This window comes from Mesoplodon mirus, assembly GCF_964341445.2.
Source record: "Mesoplodon mirus genome assembly, chromosome: 6".
NCBI classification, from domain to species: Eukaryota; Metazoa; Chordata; class Mammalia; order Artiodactyla; family Ziphiidae; genus Mesoplodon; species Mesoplodon mirus.
This window is the reverse complement of record NC_138982.1, coordinates 20,136,021-20,153,512: the sequence shown is the minus strand read 5'-3', so window position 1 is coordinate 20,153,512 and position 17,492 is coordinate 20,136,021. Positions and strand designations below refer to the sequence as shown.

Sequence of the window (17,492 nt, the reverse complement as noted above, 5' to 3'; positions counted from 1 at the left end):
ATAACTCTATATGGGTGTACATGCACGCACGTGTGTCCTCATGTGGGTCACGGGCCAAATTCAGAGAAATGCCCAATTTGGAACATATATGGGTGGGTGGATTTTTTCTATCAGAATTTTCTTTTGGTACTTGTTCTCCTGGTTAAGAATAACCTTGTGATCTTTCAGGAAAGAATTGAAAGCTCTTACATCCTGTATAACCCTTAGCAATGATATAACGTGATGTTATAAGTCCATTGTTGTCTATCTCATTAGACAGTGACTCCATGAAGGCAGGGATGTTCCATGTTTTGTTCTTTTTTAAAATTTTGGTAAGAACACTCACCATGAGGTCTATCCTCTTGACACATTTTAAGTGTACAATACATTATTGTTGACTTTAGGTATGATGCTATACCTTATTAATCTTGCTTAACTGAATTTTTATGCCTGTTGATGAACAACTCCTCATTTCCTCCTCCCCTCAGCTCCCGGTAATCATGATTCTCTCCTTTGATTTTATGAATTTGGCTATTTTAGATACCTCATATAAGTGGAATCATGCAGTATTTATTTTTCTGTGTCCGGCTTATTTCACTTAGCATAATGTTCTTAAGTTCATCCATGTTGTTGCATACTGCAGAATCTCCTTCTTAAAGGCTGAGTAGTATTCCATTTCATATATAGACCACGTTTTCTTTCACCTTTCATCTGTCGATGGAAACAAGTTGTTGCCACATCCTAGCTAACATGAATGGTGCTGCAATGAACATGGGAGTGCTAATATCTCTCTGAGATCCTGATTTCAATTCTTTTGGCTATATGCCCAGAAGTGGGATTACTGGGTCATGTGGTTCTATATCTAATTTTTTGAAGAACTTCCATATTGTTCTCCATAGCTACTGCACCCTTTTGCATTCCCACCATTTGTGCAAGGGTTCAAATTTCTCGATATCATCACCAACACTTTTTGTCTTCTTTTTTTTTTTAAAAAAAACAATGTGCAATCCTAACGGTAGTGATGTGATAACTCATTGGGGTTTTGATTTGCATTTTCTTGATGATTAGTGATGTTGAGCATCTTTTCATATACCTGGTGGCCATTTGTATGTCTTCTTTGGAGAAACGTCTATTCAAATTCTTAGCTCATTTTTTAATTGGGTTATTAGGTTTTTTGCTATTGAATTATAGGAGTGACATATATTTTGGAGATTAACCCCTTACCAGATATGCGATTTGCAAATATTTTCTACCATTCCTTAGGTTGCCTTTTCATTTCTTCTACTGTGCAGAAGCTTTTAATCTCAATGTAGTCCCAGTTGTGTATTTCATATTTTGTTCTTAATAGTATCTCTAGGGCTTAGCACAGTGTTGAGAACATGATAGGCACTCAATACATATTTGGGTCTTGGCATATCAGTGGGTCCTTCCAAGCCCCAAGAGTACTGACCCTTCTCATCCTTGGGACCCTGGGAGGGTGGAGGGCACTAAGCCTAGGTGTTATGCAGGCTGTAGAGAGCCATGGAAACTGGAAGTCATGTACTATCTGGACATTGCCCTCTCAAGAGGGTTCACTGGTATAAAGTTCTAGACTTCTTTTGCAAAGTTCTTCCTGTTTAAACCTTTTAACTTTTATCTTCCCTCTCTACCTCTTTTCCCCCTCTGAAAACAAAACCCTGCTTGGGTGCTAATTAAAATGCAGAAATGTTTTTACTGGTAAAATGTATTTTGCTTATAACCCAAAAACATGTTGAAAAATTGCATAGTCTGTTGGCCTAATGGGAATCTAAAAGATGGAACTCTAACATTTTAATCTATTATGTGTAGAACATGGGCACACCAGGGCAGATACTGCCATAGGGAATTAGAGTGACTTGTCCAAGTTTAGTTTATCTGTTATTCTGTCTTTCTGGCTGAGAGTACTTGATGAGCCGAATAATCTGTCTTGTGTATCTTCCCCATACATCTACATCATGAAGAGTCACTTGTGTCCCAAGTCTCCAGCAGTCTGCGTGCCCACTCTGGACAGGTCCTATCAACTCTCCACCTGTGTGCCATTTCATTTACCCACATAAGTCCTCTATAACTATTCTTCTTTAAGTTCAATGATACAGACTTAGTTACAAGATTGAGTCTAGAAACATTAGTGAAGGGTAAATATCAGAAGAGATATTTTAGAAAGAAGTGAGGTGCTTCCCTACCTACCAAGAATATGTTTTTTTCCTCTTGGGTCACTTGATGTGGAGAAGCCAGGGAGTAAAACATCCTGGCTCTTGTCAAAACTTCACAGTAAGAGCCAAAAAATTTTAGTGCTGGAAAGAACCTTAGAGATGTTATGAAGTCTAAATCAACCTGCTCATGTTATAAATAAGGAAACTTCATGGCTTTTAAAAGGCCATAGATAGTAACTGGCAGAACTGAGACACGAAAAAGTGACAGTAACTCACGGCAGTGGCAAAACTATGGTGGTCCCAGCCACCCTGCTATTTTTGGTGGTGTTGGCCTTTCAGGAAGAACCACATAAAGCCACAGCTGTTGGGCTGCCAACCTCAGTACCACCACTTATTTCAGGGGCTTGCAAACATTCAATTAGCTCAGATTAGAAAGGACAGCAGACTTGAAGCAATGAAGGAGAAGACAGAAATGAACCAACCATTTTGTCTGGTTTTGTTTTAACTGAATCCTCTGTTCACCTCAATATTAATTTAAATGCTGACATGTTGTTTCCAGGGAATGTTTTACTAATAAGTAAAGGTTTAATTGTGGTTTAAAAAATAGTGTTATCTTAGCACTTTGTTGTCTTGTAATAGCACCAACCAACTCTGCTTTCTATCAGCTTTCATTGCTGGTCACCTGCCTCTTCTACTAGATTACAAGCTATGAGTCTTACTCATTACTTTATCCTTTTTATCCTTACTCATTACTTTACTGTGCCATATCCTTAGCACAGTGCTTTGCACACTGTAGCTGCTGGATAAAATGTTTATTGAGCTGGCTGCTGTTAATGTCAGCTTGTTTTTATTTTGATGTACAACAGCAGGAAAGAAGCAGCAATGAAATAAGTCTTCGTAGTTTACAAAATGCAACTCCACATGCTCAATGGTCATAATTTACAAACACTGGCACTATCTGTCCCAACTGTATTACAGAAAATTCTGTCCTGAGAAACTAATAAGATAATATCAAGTCTAAAAATAAGAAAAGGAATTCATTTTATTTTGTTCTTGTACATTGTTTCTTTTCAGAGCTTTACGTTTGTTCCATGGAGTCTAAGTGAATAATCATGTTACTGGAAGTAAATCACTTTAGATATATCACTAAGTAATTTTGCCAAAGGATATTACAGTCTCAATTTAACATTATTACTGTTTGATAACATGATGTGTTTGAAACTCTTTACAAACTGTCATTAAGTCCCCAGAGAACATGATGTTTGAGATAATTTTGGAAACACAAGCTAGGCACTCAGAAACCACATGAGCCAAGAGCCTTTTAAATTTAAATCTTTGTCCTTTACAGTCGCCAGGGGCTCAAATGGGCAGAAGTCCTTTTAGCCAGATGATTAACTCAGGCATATCACATGCAGACTTCCTGACCTCCTTAAGTTTTTGAATTTTTAAGCAGAGAGGAGAGCAGAGATCATGTTGGACATCTTCACCAACAGTGATGGTGAAATACTTGGATGTGTCAACATTTACTTTAGTAAATTTACTGAGTTCACTTTATAAGCATTATTACAAACTGGCAATTTTATCAATCATTCACTCCATCATCATTGAGGGAAGGTTGACATTCTGCTCATCAATGTTCAATCTCTGGTGACACAAATACACGGTTTCTGCTTTCAACAAGGCCTAGTCCAGCTAAATGTAATCAGATGTACTGGTGCTGTGACTAAAATGTGTGTAAGTGATAGCACAGAGGAGAAACCAAAGATGAAGAGGATCATGTAAGGGGGTGCTATGAGTAAGGAGATAACGCTCAAGTTGAATCACACCATGTGTTGGTTTCTGTTAAATGAACAGGGCAGAAAGGGTGGCCCTGGTAAGGGATAAGGAGGAGGAAGAGATGCAGCGATGACTTTACAGTAATTCCTACGGGTAGAGATTTGGGGCAATGCTGTGGGGTAGGGTGACTCTAAAGGAATTCTGGAGTGCTGTTACAGGGAGGTATGCAGAGCCCTGTACATGCTTCATGAGATGGGCAAAACAAACGTATGGAAAGGTTTTCATCAGAAAATGACATGACTCAATTTGTGTCTGTAAAAGCTCTCTAAGGCAGTAGCATGGAGAGTTAGCTGAAGGACTGTGAGATGACTGATGATAAGATTAGGAAAATATTATCATCACTCTGGTGAACAATGAGAAATGTCTGAATTAGGGCATGGCAATGGAGATGGTTAAGATGGAGATCCACACCCCCTCATGCCTATTAAATATTTAATTAGCAGCTGGTGGATGAAACTTTTTTTTTTTTGGATGGGATTTGAAGTAGGTATCACTGTAGATATCAGAGATGATAGAATGGGATTGGTCTAGGATGATGAACCCCTGGTTTCTGTCTTGGTAGCAATAAGATAGAAGTTGGAAACTAGGGGGATCAAGGGAGAAAGATGGTAAGTTTTTACTCAAAAAGGCAAATGCTGTGTTTGTAGGGTCAATGGAACACCTGCATGGAGATGTTTCATTGACAGCTAGACATTTGGATCTGGAGCGCAGCAAACAGACCTGGGCCAGATACATGTATTCAGTGGTCATAATGATAGTAGAAGATGCAAATAAGTATACGAGTTTGCCCGGTGAGAGCATGTGGAGTGAGAAAAGAAAAAGTCCTGAAGTTTACTATTTGGTTAATTGACTGAATTTATTTAAATTAATTGCTGCCTTGAAAATTTAATGCATCATAATTTCTCTATAATACCCTACAATATAACCCTACTATAATCAATAGCTTTTCTCGTCTCTGTCTCATCTACTGTGGATATGGACACCTGTTTGTCCTGCAAGACCCTAGGAGTGAGGACTTGAGCATCTGAAAATGTAATTCTCTGTGTTAACTGCAGGTTACATGAATAAAGTAGAAGCAATAGATGTTATCTGCCTGAACATACACAGTGAGGACTTGAACTTGATGCTATATAAAAAAGGAAAGAAAACATAGTGACTTTATTGCTATTAAGCAGGTACAAATTAAGTCAAAAACTTTCACTATAAGAAAACTCAATAAAATAGAAGAACTTTTATTATGTTGTAATCTACAGGGTACAGTCCTAATGATTTAATGCAATCACTGTCAAAAGTACTTCCAATATTTTGGAAGACAAACACTAAATTTTAAAGCTAAATTGCCAAATTAAAGACATCACCTTGTAAAAAAATTTCACAAAATTGAATATGAGCAAGTATGAGTCAACACAAAAAGGAACAAACACTAAAGCAGGGGTTCTGACTTGAGAAGGGGGCGTGGGACTTAAAAAGAATACCAATACCTGGGTCCCCACCTACAGGTATGTACATCACAATCTAGGGTGGTGTAGAGCTGGGGAATCAGTACTATTTCTTTTTTTTGGAACTTTATTTATTTCTTATACAGCAGGTTCTTATTAGTTATCTATTTTATACATATTAGTGTATACATGTCAATCCTAATCTCCCAATTCATCCCACCACACCCCCGCCCTGCCACTTTCCCCCCTTGCTGTCCATACGTTTGTTCTCTATATCTGTGTCTCTGTTTCTGCCCCAGGTGACTCTAAAGTGCAGCCTGAGTTTTGAACTCTTGTACTCAGCATACAGGTAGAAGATGGGGAAGGAAGAAAATCTAGCCTGGTATGGCAGAGAAGACCTTATACGTCATATTGCACTTGTGATTAACAGTACTACTGAGCTATGCATGCTACTGAGCAAATATTCATTTAAATATTGTATACAATTGTCACTTTCGATTATCTATAGTAAAGAGAAAAAGACTCAGAGAAAGTCAACACATATGGTAAAAAGGAATGAAAACTGCACACCATATTACAAAATGATTATGGAGCTGGGACTACATTAACTTCTAAAGAAAACATCAAGCAATAATTCAACAACTATTTTTAAAATTATGAAGACATCTTCTGGTGTCAGGTGGGTGCAGGTTATATTATCTATTTTCAGAAAGAATATTCGATGATATTTGTATGTAGATATTTTACTCAGTGCTAACAACCATTAAGTGTAACTATATGTAGTTTTAAAGAAATAAAAATATTCAGACTTATAAGGATTCTCAGATTATAAATTTTCCCACAGGATATTATTTTTGATGACTTTTTGTTTGTTTCTAGAGATAGGACTGACAACCGATTATAACACAAACCATACGTGCCCATTCTCCATCTTTCTTTCCCACCTGGGACACTAAACATTCTGTGACATTTGCTGTCTCATTTTTAGCACCAGACAATGTAACATTTGCTCCAGTGTAAACATAGAGGTCAGCAAAAGAAATCAATCTCTATTTCAGGGTACCTTAAGGGCTCAAAATGTCGTACAGGGATTGAAATAAACTGCATTTCCATATTAGGAATTTTGTCCAACCTGGACTTGGTTTACTAATAGAAGAGTCCTGTTATCAAATAGTCCTTCTGCACTTTGTACCTTTCTTGGCACATTTTCCTCCTGGTGATACAGTTTATTATAACACGTCTTTCACACCCTCTGCTGTTGTCATGTAATGTAATACAATCAAAGTTCACCTTTGATTCTCCCAGTTCCCAGTGACACCTGGACTTGGTATGGTATTGTGTCAGTTACCACAAAAATCAAATTAGTATATTTACTTTTCACTTGCTCACTCATTCATTAATTTAGTTCTAACTGAAAACCTCCTATGTGTTCAGCACTGTGTTGAACGGTCCCTTGCTCTCTAGGAGCTAAAAGGACAAGCAATTCTAGGGATTTAAGTGCATAAACACTTAGGTTGATAAATATGTTAGACACATCCATTTAACTGAAAAATGAACATTAAACTAATAGTTACTACAATGTACTAATGCCACTAGTAAGCAGAGATTAAGAGCATTTGAAAACTATGAATGAGAGTGATTCCTGATATCTCATATTTGGCTACCACAAGGTTGACAGAAGTGTTACCTGGAGCAATCTAGGAAGGGCATGGAGTTGCAGGATGATGGACTGATAGAAAACAGGTGGGGCTGAGGGCAGGTGATAATGCTGAGTACAGTAATACAGCCTCAGAGAAGGCTTGAAGGAGCTATGGATTACTTAGGCTAAGGTGTTCTTGAGAGCCCTGTCCACAAACAAAGTAGAGGGGATAGACAATAATATGAGGAGAAACCAAAGGTAGTCTAAGGACACCTTAATGAAAAAAGTTTAAATTTTGATTAAATCCTTGACTCATCTTTAGTATATTCTTAGATGCTCTTAGAAGTACTCAATAGAAAGAGAACATTACACCTTTTAACATTATTCTAAGTCAGGTTCTTTCTCTTAATCCAACAAAGGCCCTCTTCTGAATGAACATATTAGAAAACTGGAATATACATACTCATCCTTGTCCACCTTTTCTCGAAGCTTCTTTAGCTGTTTATTTTGGCTGAACTTCAAGTTTTGAATTATGTTCTCAAAGTATTCGTCTTCCTTGTAGCTCAACTATATTAATTTAAAAGATTTGGGGAAAAATATTAAAACCGGTATCTTCAAAGTTTTTGCTAAATAACATTAAGAAGTATTTTCTTAAATTCTATCACTTAATAAAGTTAACAGAGAACATTAAAACTTGCCAAAGAAAAGTTAAGTTCCAACTAGCTTAGTTCTATATTACAGGTCACTGCTGCGCTGGCTGAATCACTACTTCAGTCTATTCTTTTGTAATTAATCAAATGAAACTAAATGTTAAACAAGCTTTTCTATATTCATATTAATCCTTACAGGACAGACAAGATAAAAGCATTCATATTTAGTACCTACTATGTTATAAGAACTTCATATATCACATTTTTTAATCCCCATAATAATCTTATGAAGATGGGCTGTTACCACCATTTTAAAGCTGAGGAGACTGAAGCACAATTAAGTCACTTGCCCAAGTTAATGAGTGATGGAGCTGAGATTTGAACCCTAGCAGTCTGACTTTGAGCTTATGCTCTTAGCCAGCTAGTGAGAGGTGTAGCTGAGATTTGAACCCAAGCAATTCAGCTGTGAGACTATGTGCTCAGCCACTAGACTCCTGCCACAAGGGCCCTGGGGACTCACATGCTACAGCCAGCTCATTTTATAAAAAGTCAAGCTTTTCTGCAAGTGGAAAAAGAAAAGAGGACACTGTGCCTTGCAAACTCCCGTGTTATGCTAGTAATCAACAGATTAGGAATCGCTATCATCCCCAGATCTAGGCAAGGGTCACCTTGTCACCAGGGTTTCAAGTAGTTGTGGTGACTGCAAGGTCACCACAGGACCTTTAGCTGAGTCTGAAATCAATACTGTAGTGACTTCAATCAACTCTGTTTTCTTTTCATTGTTACATTACCAAAGGGGAATAAAATAGTTCCCCATTCTCAAATAGTAGATTTTCTTTCAAATAGAGAAGGCATGACCTGGTTTACCCAGTGGAGGAATAATTAGAAAGTGGAAGGAAAGCTGAAGATTTGACTTTTCAGGCATGTATAAAATGAGATAAGAAGCCTGAGTACTGCCTGTTCATCACTTAAATGTCTATGTCTTAATGCTCTTTAAAAAACACCAGATTTTTATCACTACTCTTAAAATGGAATATATGGAAAGCAAAATAACAAAACCAAATACAGACCAGCCCATGAAACAATGGGTTAAAACTAAAACAAACATAGTTCTGGCTTCAGTGTTAAAGGCTTACTATCAACATAATAAGACCTCTGGGTGTAGGCTATTTCACATAATTTCTGGCCCCCCTCATAGCTAGAAATGACATTGCCACCAGCCCCAGGCATCATCAGTGCAGTCTTTATAAAGACTTACCTCAAGGTATTCATTATTCAGTTTGTTGTCATTTGAAATAATGTCATCAGGATAGCCGATCCTTTCTTTAATTGCTAAGGCCTATGAAAATTAGAATATTGAATGTGAGCATGATTATGAACTTTCAAATGCAAGCATTATAATTTGCCCTTGACAACAGTTGAATAACCTGATCCATATGTTTACAAGATGAGTATCTGACAACGTTTAAACAGAGATCTTTGCACTGGCTTTTCCCTGGAGTTCACAATAAACAAAAAATAGTTCTGAAATTTAGCTTCTACTACCCTATTCTCATAGGCTGCAGCTTTCCCAGGAAAACCAAAATGAAAACTGACAAGTCATTGTTCCACATGTATTGTACTTTTATGAACTTTTTCTCTGAAAGGCTTTTTTCTTCAATTTTACAGGAGGGGTAATATTTAGAACTTCCATTCTAGCAGCTTATAATTATCTTTCCACTTCACTGATTTGGCTGAGAAAACAGACGTGGGCTTACAGGTTTAATGCTAATATTCTTCCTAAATATTGGTTCCTGGAGTTTTTATGTTCTCCTTTGGTCTCCAGAGCTAGTGTACCTAACTTCCCGCAGTTAAATGAATGGCATTAGTTAAACAAATAGAAAACAGGGTTTTCCTTGTTATACCATCTCATATTTACCACTACCTTACTACTATTTCTATTATTTTAAAATTGTTAGCTTATTGTAATTATTTCATCAGTACCACTTGTTTACTACTTGCTATTTTTATTTCTCTCATTTTTCTCAAAGATAGTTGACTTTTGATTTTATCATATCACATTGCTCTTAAATAATTTAACTAGTTTAATATTTTCATGGGATATTAAGCTTGCATCTCTGAATTATTTGTTTTACCATCAAATGGATGTGGTTTTGTTACAAATCTGTTTCATAAGCCTAGGATTTCCCCAGTGGATCAGACAGATGTGTCACTAAATCAGTTTGGCCAAGCCCATTTCCTTTCTATACCATCAGCCCATAACGAATCATCTCCCTCTCAATGGCACTTTATTTTCTAGAAGATATTTCCCCAAAAGGTGTTCTAAGGGATACAAAATTTACAGAAATAGGAAGTAATACATGAAAAGGATATATTGTCAAATATTTGGCGTAAATACTGTGACAAAGACGTTAAGCAGGCTTCTTCATTGAAAGACTACTTAGAGTTTAAAATTAAGTAATTGTAAGTGTCCAATGGGATAAATTAATTTGTCTATTTATTCATTCAATTTGTCTTCAAGGGTATACAACAAGCCACGTACTTTGTAAGGGGCTGAGGATACAATGCTAGGCAAAAATTTCTACCCCTGGAGAGTTTACTATAAAGGTCAATGGTAGGCAATAAAATGAATATTAACTCTCAAGTGTGATGTATGGTGCCATAAGATCACACCCTATAGGTATATAACCTAGTCGAGGGTGGGATCAGAGAAGCCTTCCTGCAGGAAATGTTTCCTGAACTCTTTTTGACCATGAGAATCTTTCATAGAGCTACTTGGCAGGTCCAGAGTTTCATGACACCACCTTGGGAAATGATTACCTAGAACAATTTGATTGGCTACATCAAATAGTACCATGTTGTGATAGCTAGAACATGAAAGGAGCAAATCCAGCCTGAACTTCTGAGGACCTACAGAATGATGGAAAGACAGCTATACTGGAGTGCCAAATTCTAGACCTGACCCACTCAGGGCTCTGTGATAGCTGAAAAAGATAATCCTTCCATGTGATCTAATCCTGAAAGAGAACTAGACTACAGCTTGATTCTCTTATTATAATAGATTTATGGACTCTTTCTGTGTTAGTTCAAAGAATGGTCTGTTCTTCCTGTTACCCTAACTACAGAGGAATAATCAGGCTGCATGTGAATACTGCTCATAAACACATACAGTTTTCATTGGACATGTTCCTTTTAGGTTTATATAGTTATCAACACAATGACATAGTAAATTTAAACCTGAGATTTCCTTAGACATCTCACTTTTATTCTAATGCAAGATACTAAGAGTCCCAATAAAAGGTGCACAATGGGGGTAAATAAGAATAGTTATAAAAAGCTCCTTCAACATCCCTCTAACTGTAGGTTACCTTATAGTACTCAAATAATGCACTACCTTACATTTGCTTGAATAGAAATTTAGTATTTTTCTCCCTAGGTCATTAAAAAAAAAAAAAACTAAATAGTGCATGCTTAAAAAAAATTTAGCTAGAAATTTACATGAAAGATTAGGGGATATTTTTACATATTGGTAGAGGTCTTTTAAATATTTTTCATAAAAGGAAGAAAAATATGAACCACTGATAATATCTTTTAATGCTTTCTGGTTCACACAAGATTTTCCTCTTGTTTTGTGAAGACTTCCTTTTAAAAAAAAAAAAAAAAGGAAAATTGCAGATCTTTCAAAGTTTGGAGCCAAACATGGAGAGTAGGAGCTAGTTACAAAGAGATAATAAAAGATGAAAATCATAGAAAAAAAATCTTCATACATGAAAAGTGTTCCTGGAAACATTACATCTTGAAGGAGCTTGCTTTTATTTTATACAATCTTTGAATACTATGTTTTCCCCAAATTTCTTAAAAGCTAATCTTTTCCTATAGATTTTTCTTTGATAATTCACCCGGCCTTGCTCTTTACCTTTTCTTCAGCTTTCTTTTTCGTTTCAGCATCCATCCAAGTAAGGTCATCTAAAGTCTGAATAAAAACTTTCCGGATCTGTGCAATTAAATCCTCAACCTTAAACCAAAAGAGCAGAAGGCAAATTTAGGCCATGAATTAATTTTTTCTAAAGCAAATTAAAAAAAAATAGAGCTATAAGCTGTCTTTATGTGATTCAACGATATGTTAATAAATGTAAATTTATAAACAAACTGGTGATCTAAACAAATGGATATATGTGGGTAATTATATCTTTAAAGCAACACTGCTACTATCAACACTAATGATTAAATAGGTCTTAATGCATGCATTAATAAAAATCATCTTCAGAATGTATGGTTTCCATTATCATGAAAGACGAACTAACATGAAATACTGTCATTACCATTAGTAGTTTAGTTAAGCATGAGGTAGCATTTCAATAGATTCTTTCACCATGTCTTTAAGTTCCCTTGTCTTCATTTCAGTAACAATAAAAAATAAAGTACATGTCTTACACTTCAAATAAACCCTGGTTTACTTTCTGTTTTTTAAGAAAATACTAATTCTTAGTCAATTTTGATAACAGAAGAGATTACAAATGACTATATCATTAGAACATGTGACTGGGTATTGTGAATACATTGCTTCTGGAAAATGCACAATTGGCTTTGGGTTAAACAATATTAGGATCAGAAACATAACCAGACCCGTGGGGGAGGGAGAATAAGACTTATTGGGAAATAATGGCAAATTGTGATTCAGAAGATCTCTGCCAATTAATAAAATTTTAACGAAATGATGGACTATTGTAATTGCCCATCAGTGCAAACACATGCTGATAGAGTATTGTGCAGAAAACATTACCACATGTTTACTGTCTCCAGAAAATGCTGCTTCCACATAGAGCCTTCCCACAGCGTTTTCCATATTCCCATTGACATAGTTTGCACAACGTCTCCAAGTCGCTGTTTCTGATGTTGTGCCATAAAGAGCCTATGGGAGAGAAAAAGTAAAGGAAATGGCATTTGACCAGGAGTAGATGGCCGAAGCGTGGTAAGAGCACAAATTTCATAGGACTCTGTTCTTTATGTCTCCTAAATTCTTGCAATATTCATTGCTTCTCCTCACATGTCAGGATGTCCTTGCATAGGATAAAATGTAATCCAATTGAATTATTACTTACTATGATCTGGAAATAAGGTATATTTTCAGTAGCATGTCCTAGAAAAACTGTTGGCTATTGCAAGTTAATATCTTTCTAGACAGGGTTAGAAAAAACAACCCTCTCCACCAAACAAACAAAATAACACTGTTGTCACTGTATAAACATAAATGTGAAGTAATATTCAATAAATGTAACGGGAGAGATCTGGTATACAAGAAAACACATTCCTGTTTTCTAAAGTTTTTGCTGAAGTTCCAGTACTTAGAAGAACTGCATGTGTACAAATTTAAGAACCAATAAAGGGATTAACTTACGGAAGGGAAATTTAGCAAAACACCATTTTTACATTCTCTAATTTAAAAAATATGTCTACATTTTCTTTTAAAGGGTAAAAACTAAAAATTTCAATCAATCACGGAGTTATTTCCTTTCCAGGACACCAACCAATACATTTGTGAGAATTTCTCCTTCCTCAATCCCTCCTGCCCTCTCCCCTCACAATAGGACGAAAATGATGATTCTTTAAATAATGCAGGTACAGTCTAATAAAAAGTCTTAAGGCTATCTCCAGGTAGGTATATTCTCAGGGGATTGTCCACATCAATGTAGTCCAACTGTCTCAATGTCTAGTATCTTATAATCACCAGAAAAATCAAATTAATTGAGATAGATACCCCTGAGATTACTTTGAACACAACAAAAAACCAAGCTAGTATTCTTCCATGAACTGCTCAAATAACCAATACATGCCCTTCCCGGGCAATTCAATCACGGTGCCAGAGTAGACAATCATAGGACCACAGAGCACCCGAAAACTGGCTTTCCTAGGCAACATGGCTTAAATACAGGCAGCATACCAAGCATTTGGCATTTTGTCTCTTGGCAAAGTTTACCACTTCTAGTAATGTACATGGCAAGCCTTCATAACCATGGATAGCTTTATGCTTTAAGTCTTAAGAAAAGAGAGATTTTTTCTTCACCTTGCGGAAAGCATTTCTGGACTCCTTGTAGGTTCGGCTGAGGCTGCTTACAAGATCCATTATGAACCGCCAGGACATTAAATTTTGAAGATCTCTGCATAAAAAAACCCACCACCCAGCAACAGAAAAGATGAGGCTGCAAAGCTTCTAAAGAGTGATATTAAATGTAAACTTTGGGGACATGGGCACTCTGACATACCTACCTGGCAGAATATTTGGTAAGAATGAGCTTAAGTTTGGTTAAATATTCTGGAGCATAAACAATCACATCTTCCTCATTTGGAATATTAATATTCACAGTTGACATGATTTCGTTTGTGAAATTTGACCAGCTGAATGGCTGGAAAAAAGCAGGCACAAAAACATTCAGTAATTATGGATTTCTCTTCTCGGTTCCAAGACTCAGTTATGGTTACAGGGTCAGACATGGTTACAGTGTCAGTTGCATCACTATATAATTATCACAATGGTCAGTTTGATATCTGTTTGGGCTTTTTCTCTAATTGCTTCAATCAATTTTTGAATAAAAATTAATTCTGTAGCATAATTATTTAAATAAAAGAATTAAACCAACCATTTAAGAGCAAAAGCTAAGCTTCTAAGTGTAGTGAACATATGCTAGAAATTAGGCTCAGTGTCAAATTCTTGGTCTAACCAATATGAAAGAAAAAGAAAAAGAAATTTAGCTGTAAACATAAAGTTTCCTAGGTTTATGCAAAAATTTAAATGGGTATAAAATGTTTATCTCTTAAAGGTGGATATTAATAAACAATCCATTTCAACACAGTAATACATCTCAGTGGAGCTCGTGTTGTAAACGAAAGCACACTGTTGTCCTAGCAGAGGTACAGTAAATGTATAGATACATGTATAGATGGTCCAATGAAGATGAACAAAATGTACTTTAAGCTATCAATATCGGGTCTACAGGCATGCAGTTCTCACACTTCGGAAGCTGGATTTGGAGTTGCCAGAAGATGGAGTCTTATCTATTATTCTTTAAATGGGAATTGTGGTATTCAACCACCAATGGATATAAGAAAAAACAGCAGAAGTGGAGATTATGCAGATCTTGCTGAAATGCCACATTTCAATGTTTGAGAATGTTTAAGATTACCAATATCTTAGACTCTGTAATTTTATATATATATGCCTGGAAGTATATAAATACACTGATCACTTACTAAGTGTGAGACGCTATGTACTTTTCTTGATTTCCTTTGGCAGTTTGACCCATTATTTCAAAACATATTTATTAAACACTTATTATATTAAAAAGCTCTATGTAAGAAATTCCTAACTCAGTAGGTTATGCCTTTAAAAAGTCCTTGTTTTCAGCAATTAGTGCCAAAGAGAATTCCATCACTGAATGTGGTGGTTTGTAGATTTTTCCATGAATGTTGCTTCATTACCTGACTGTGTGCATCAACTAATACACAGAATACATTCATAGCCTTAAAAGAGATTATTAAATACTAGCTAAGGAATTACAACCAAGCAAAAAGATGTCAATTGATGTTTATAAATGGAACCTATAGATTTTTCTGTTTCTTGTGTTCTATTTCTCCATTATTGCTCTGAACACTTCCATAGATGGCCTTGATGAGAACATGGCAAGTTCTATGAATAAATTATCCTTTTTCAGAGTTAAAAAGAAATCTGGTACTTATATTATTTGACTGTCCAAGTCCAATGGCTATATAATGATCTTTCAGAAGGATTTTTGCTTTTAATGTTTCCAAACCTTTTTCTATGATAATTTCTAATATTATTACATAGCTGCCTTGAAAGGACTTTTACCTTTGAAATTCACTCTAAGTAAATATAAATATAATTATGTCAAATAGTTTTTTTCAAGTCTTTTCATGAAGTCAAATGGTTGATGTCTAAATCCATTTTGATGTTCAATTTATTTCAATAAATAAAAAATCATTACATTTTAACAAACTGCATTTTAATATTATAATTTTAGAAATGGCACAATAAGAGAGTACATAAAACTGCTACTTACCTTCCCACCGATCTCTAGTGAAAAGTTATTTTGGATCTGGGCTAATGTCATTTTGTTATAAAGAAGCATTGGATCATTTCGATCTTCAGATTTAGTTGTAGCCTATGGATTTAATTTCTTATCATTATTTTAGGTCAAGAACTCTTTAGAAAAATATAACTATATACAAGGGAAAAAGAAATATGGCATAGGTACAACATAATTATATTTAAGTTCTATTCTGTATTTGTGTTATAATTTATTTTGTCCTATCAAGAAGAAGAGAGAAATATAAGAGATTTTAAGTATATTCAGTAACAATTATCAAGATTTGGCTGCAGTGTCAAGCATAAAATTTTTCGAAAATCTTTTTATATTTTTATAACTGCCAAACCACATCAGCAATATTTAAAGGCCTCTTTCCTTCTATGGCTAAATGCGCAACTCAGTTGTGTCTGTGGCTATTTCATATGATAATGATTTTCTTGAATATAGTCATTTCCAGTTTATCTCTCAAATACTCTTTCTCTCACCTACCACCATTCAGTGTCCCAGTTAAAATTCAGACAGGAAAAAGAGTAGAAAAAAGCACAATGATTTCTACAAGAATTTAAAGCAAGTAAGACTTTAGTACATAACACAGGTAGGTGGCAAATTATCTGAAGAGAGTTCTAGCATCTACTTTTGTGACTGTCCGCTCATCTGGCCTAACGAGTTCAGTGTTATCAACAGCATCCAGTATTATTTTTTCCATTGAATCAAAAAAGAAAATTTCAATAACAACTGCCCAACTAGTGGTTGAAAGGAGTAAAAGCAATTTTAAGTGAAAAGAAACAAAATGTAAAAATGGGAGTTATTTCTCAAGTGACAACGGCTCCAATTTCCCCTTTAGGTCACTTATTTATTCATTTAAAAATTATGTTTGTAACATCTGCACGCAATAATGTGCTGGACCCTGTTAGAGACACATAGGTGATTCAGGGAGCACTGAGACCCCACTACAATCTCAGAGTGTCAGAGGGGAGAGAAAATGTAGACACAAAGAGTTCTGAGGTAAGATACAACTACTACAGAAGCTGAGGCTGATCAAAGGAGAACACGGTCTTGGAAGGTGCTAGAAGTAAAAACCCAGGGTAATAAACTGTTCTCCTCTAAAAATTCTGTTTCCAACACAGAACCACATGTAACCCATCAAACTGCCATTCATCCAGCTGTAACTCCAAGCAAAGTCTGGTTCTGATTCTAGACTTTTGGTCTCATGTAGCCCCAGGAAAGCCAAAACTGCCCTTCAGTCTTCAAGATTCTGATGATAAAGTGACAAGCAGACGGGGATTTAGGAGTGCAGGTTGCTGTCTGCAATGTCAGAGAGCTCTGTGGATCCTAGACTGAAACTGACCGTGAGTTCAATCAATAACCCGGATGCTGTTTACAGAGTTCGCTCGCTTGAGACTGCAGACCCCGTCAGAGAAACTTCAGACAAGAATGTGCCAACTCAGACTCTAAGGATTGACCTGGAACTAGAGGAAACTCAGGAACACACCCTTGGGCTTTGCTGATAAACTCCTCCTCTTGGATCTCCCCTGAGCTAATAAGCAGCCTGACAGTTTGAACTCAGTGATATCGTACTGTAGTGTGGCCATGTTCAGAGGCTAATACTTCTTAGCAAAGGGATAGAGACAATTTCTGTGGTCACCTTAAACTTTAAAATAAAGTAAAATTGTACA

The 17,492-nt window shown here is 36.0% G+C and overlaps 1 protein-coding gene across 4 annotated transcripts in view; it reads right to left on the bottom strand.

Annotated features, from left to right (window-relative positions):
- MME (membrane metalloendopeptidase) overlaps positions 1-17,492 on the bottom strand; it is a 100,585-nt gene that overhangs the window by 36,847 nt on the left and 46,246 nt on the right. For all 4 annotated transcript variants that reach the window (XR_014294322.1, XM_082624207.1, XM_082624205.1 and 1 more), the window contains 7 exons: positions 15,790-15,891; positions 13,982-14,118; positions 13,779-13,872; positions 12,498-12,626; positions 11,631-11,729; positions 8,973-9,053; positions 7,528-7,631 (listed from right to left, as the gene is read on the bottom strand). Coding sequence is in view for 3 of the 4 variants with exons in the window: in XM_082624207.1 (XP_082480333.1) it covers positions 7,528-7,631; positions 8,973-9,053; positions 11,631-11,729; positions 12,498-12,626; positions 13,779-13,872; positions 13,982-14,118; positions 15,790-15,891 (746 nt within the window). In the remaining variant the exon portion in view is untranslated. The remainder of the gene's footprint in view (positions 1-7,527; positions 7,632-8,972; positions 9,054-11,630; positions 11,730-12,497; positions 12,627-13,778; positions 13,873-13,981; positions 14,119-15,789; positions 15,892-17,492) is intronic.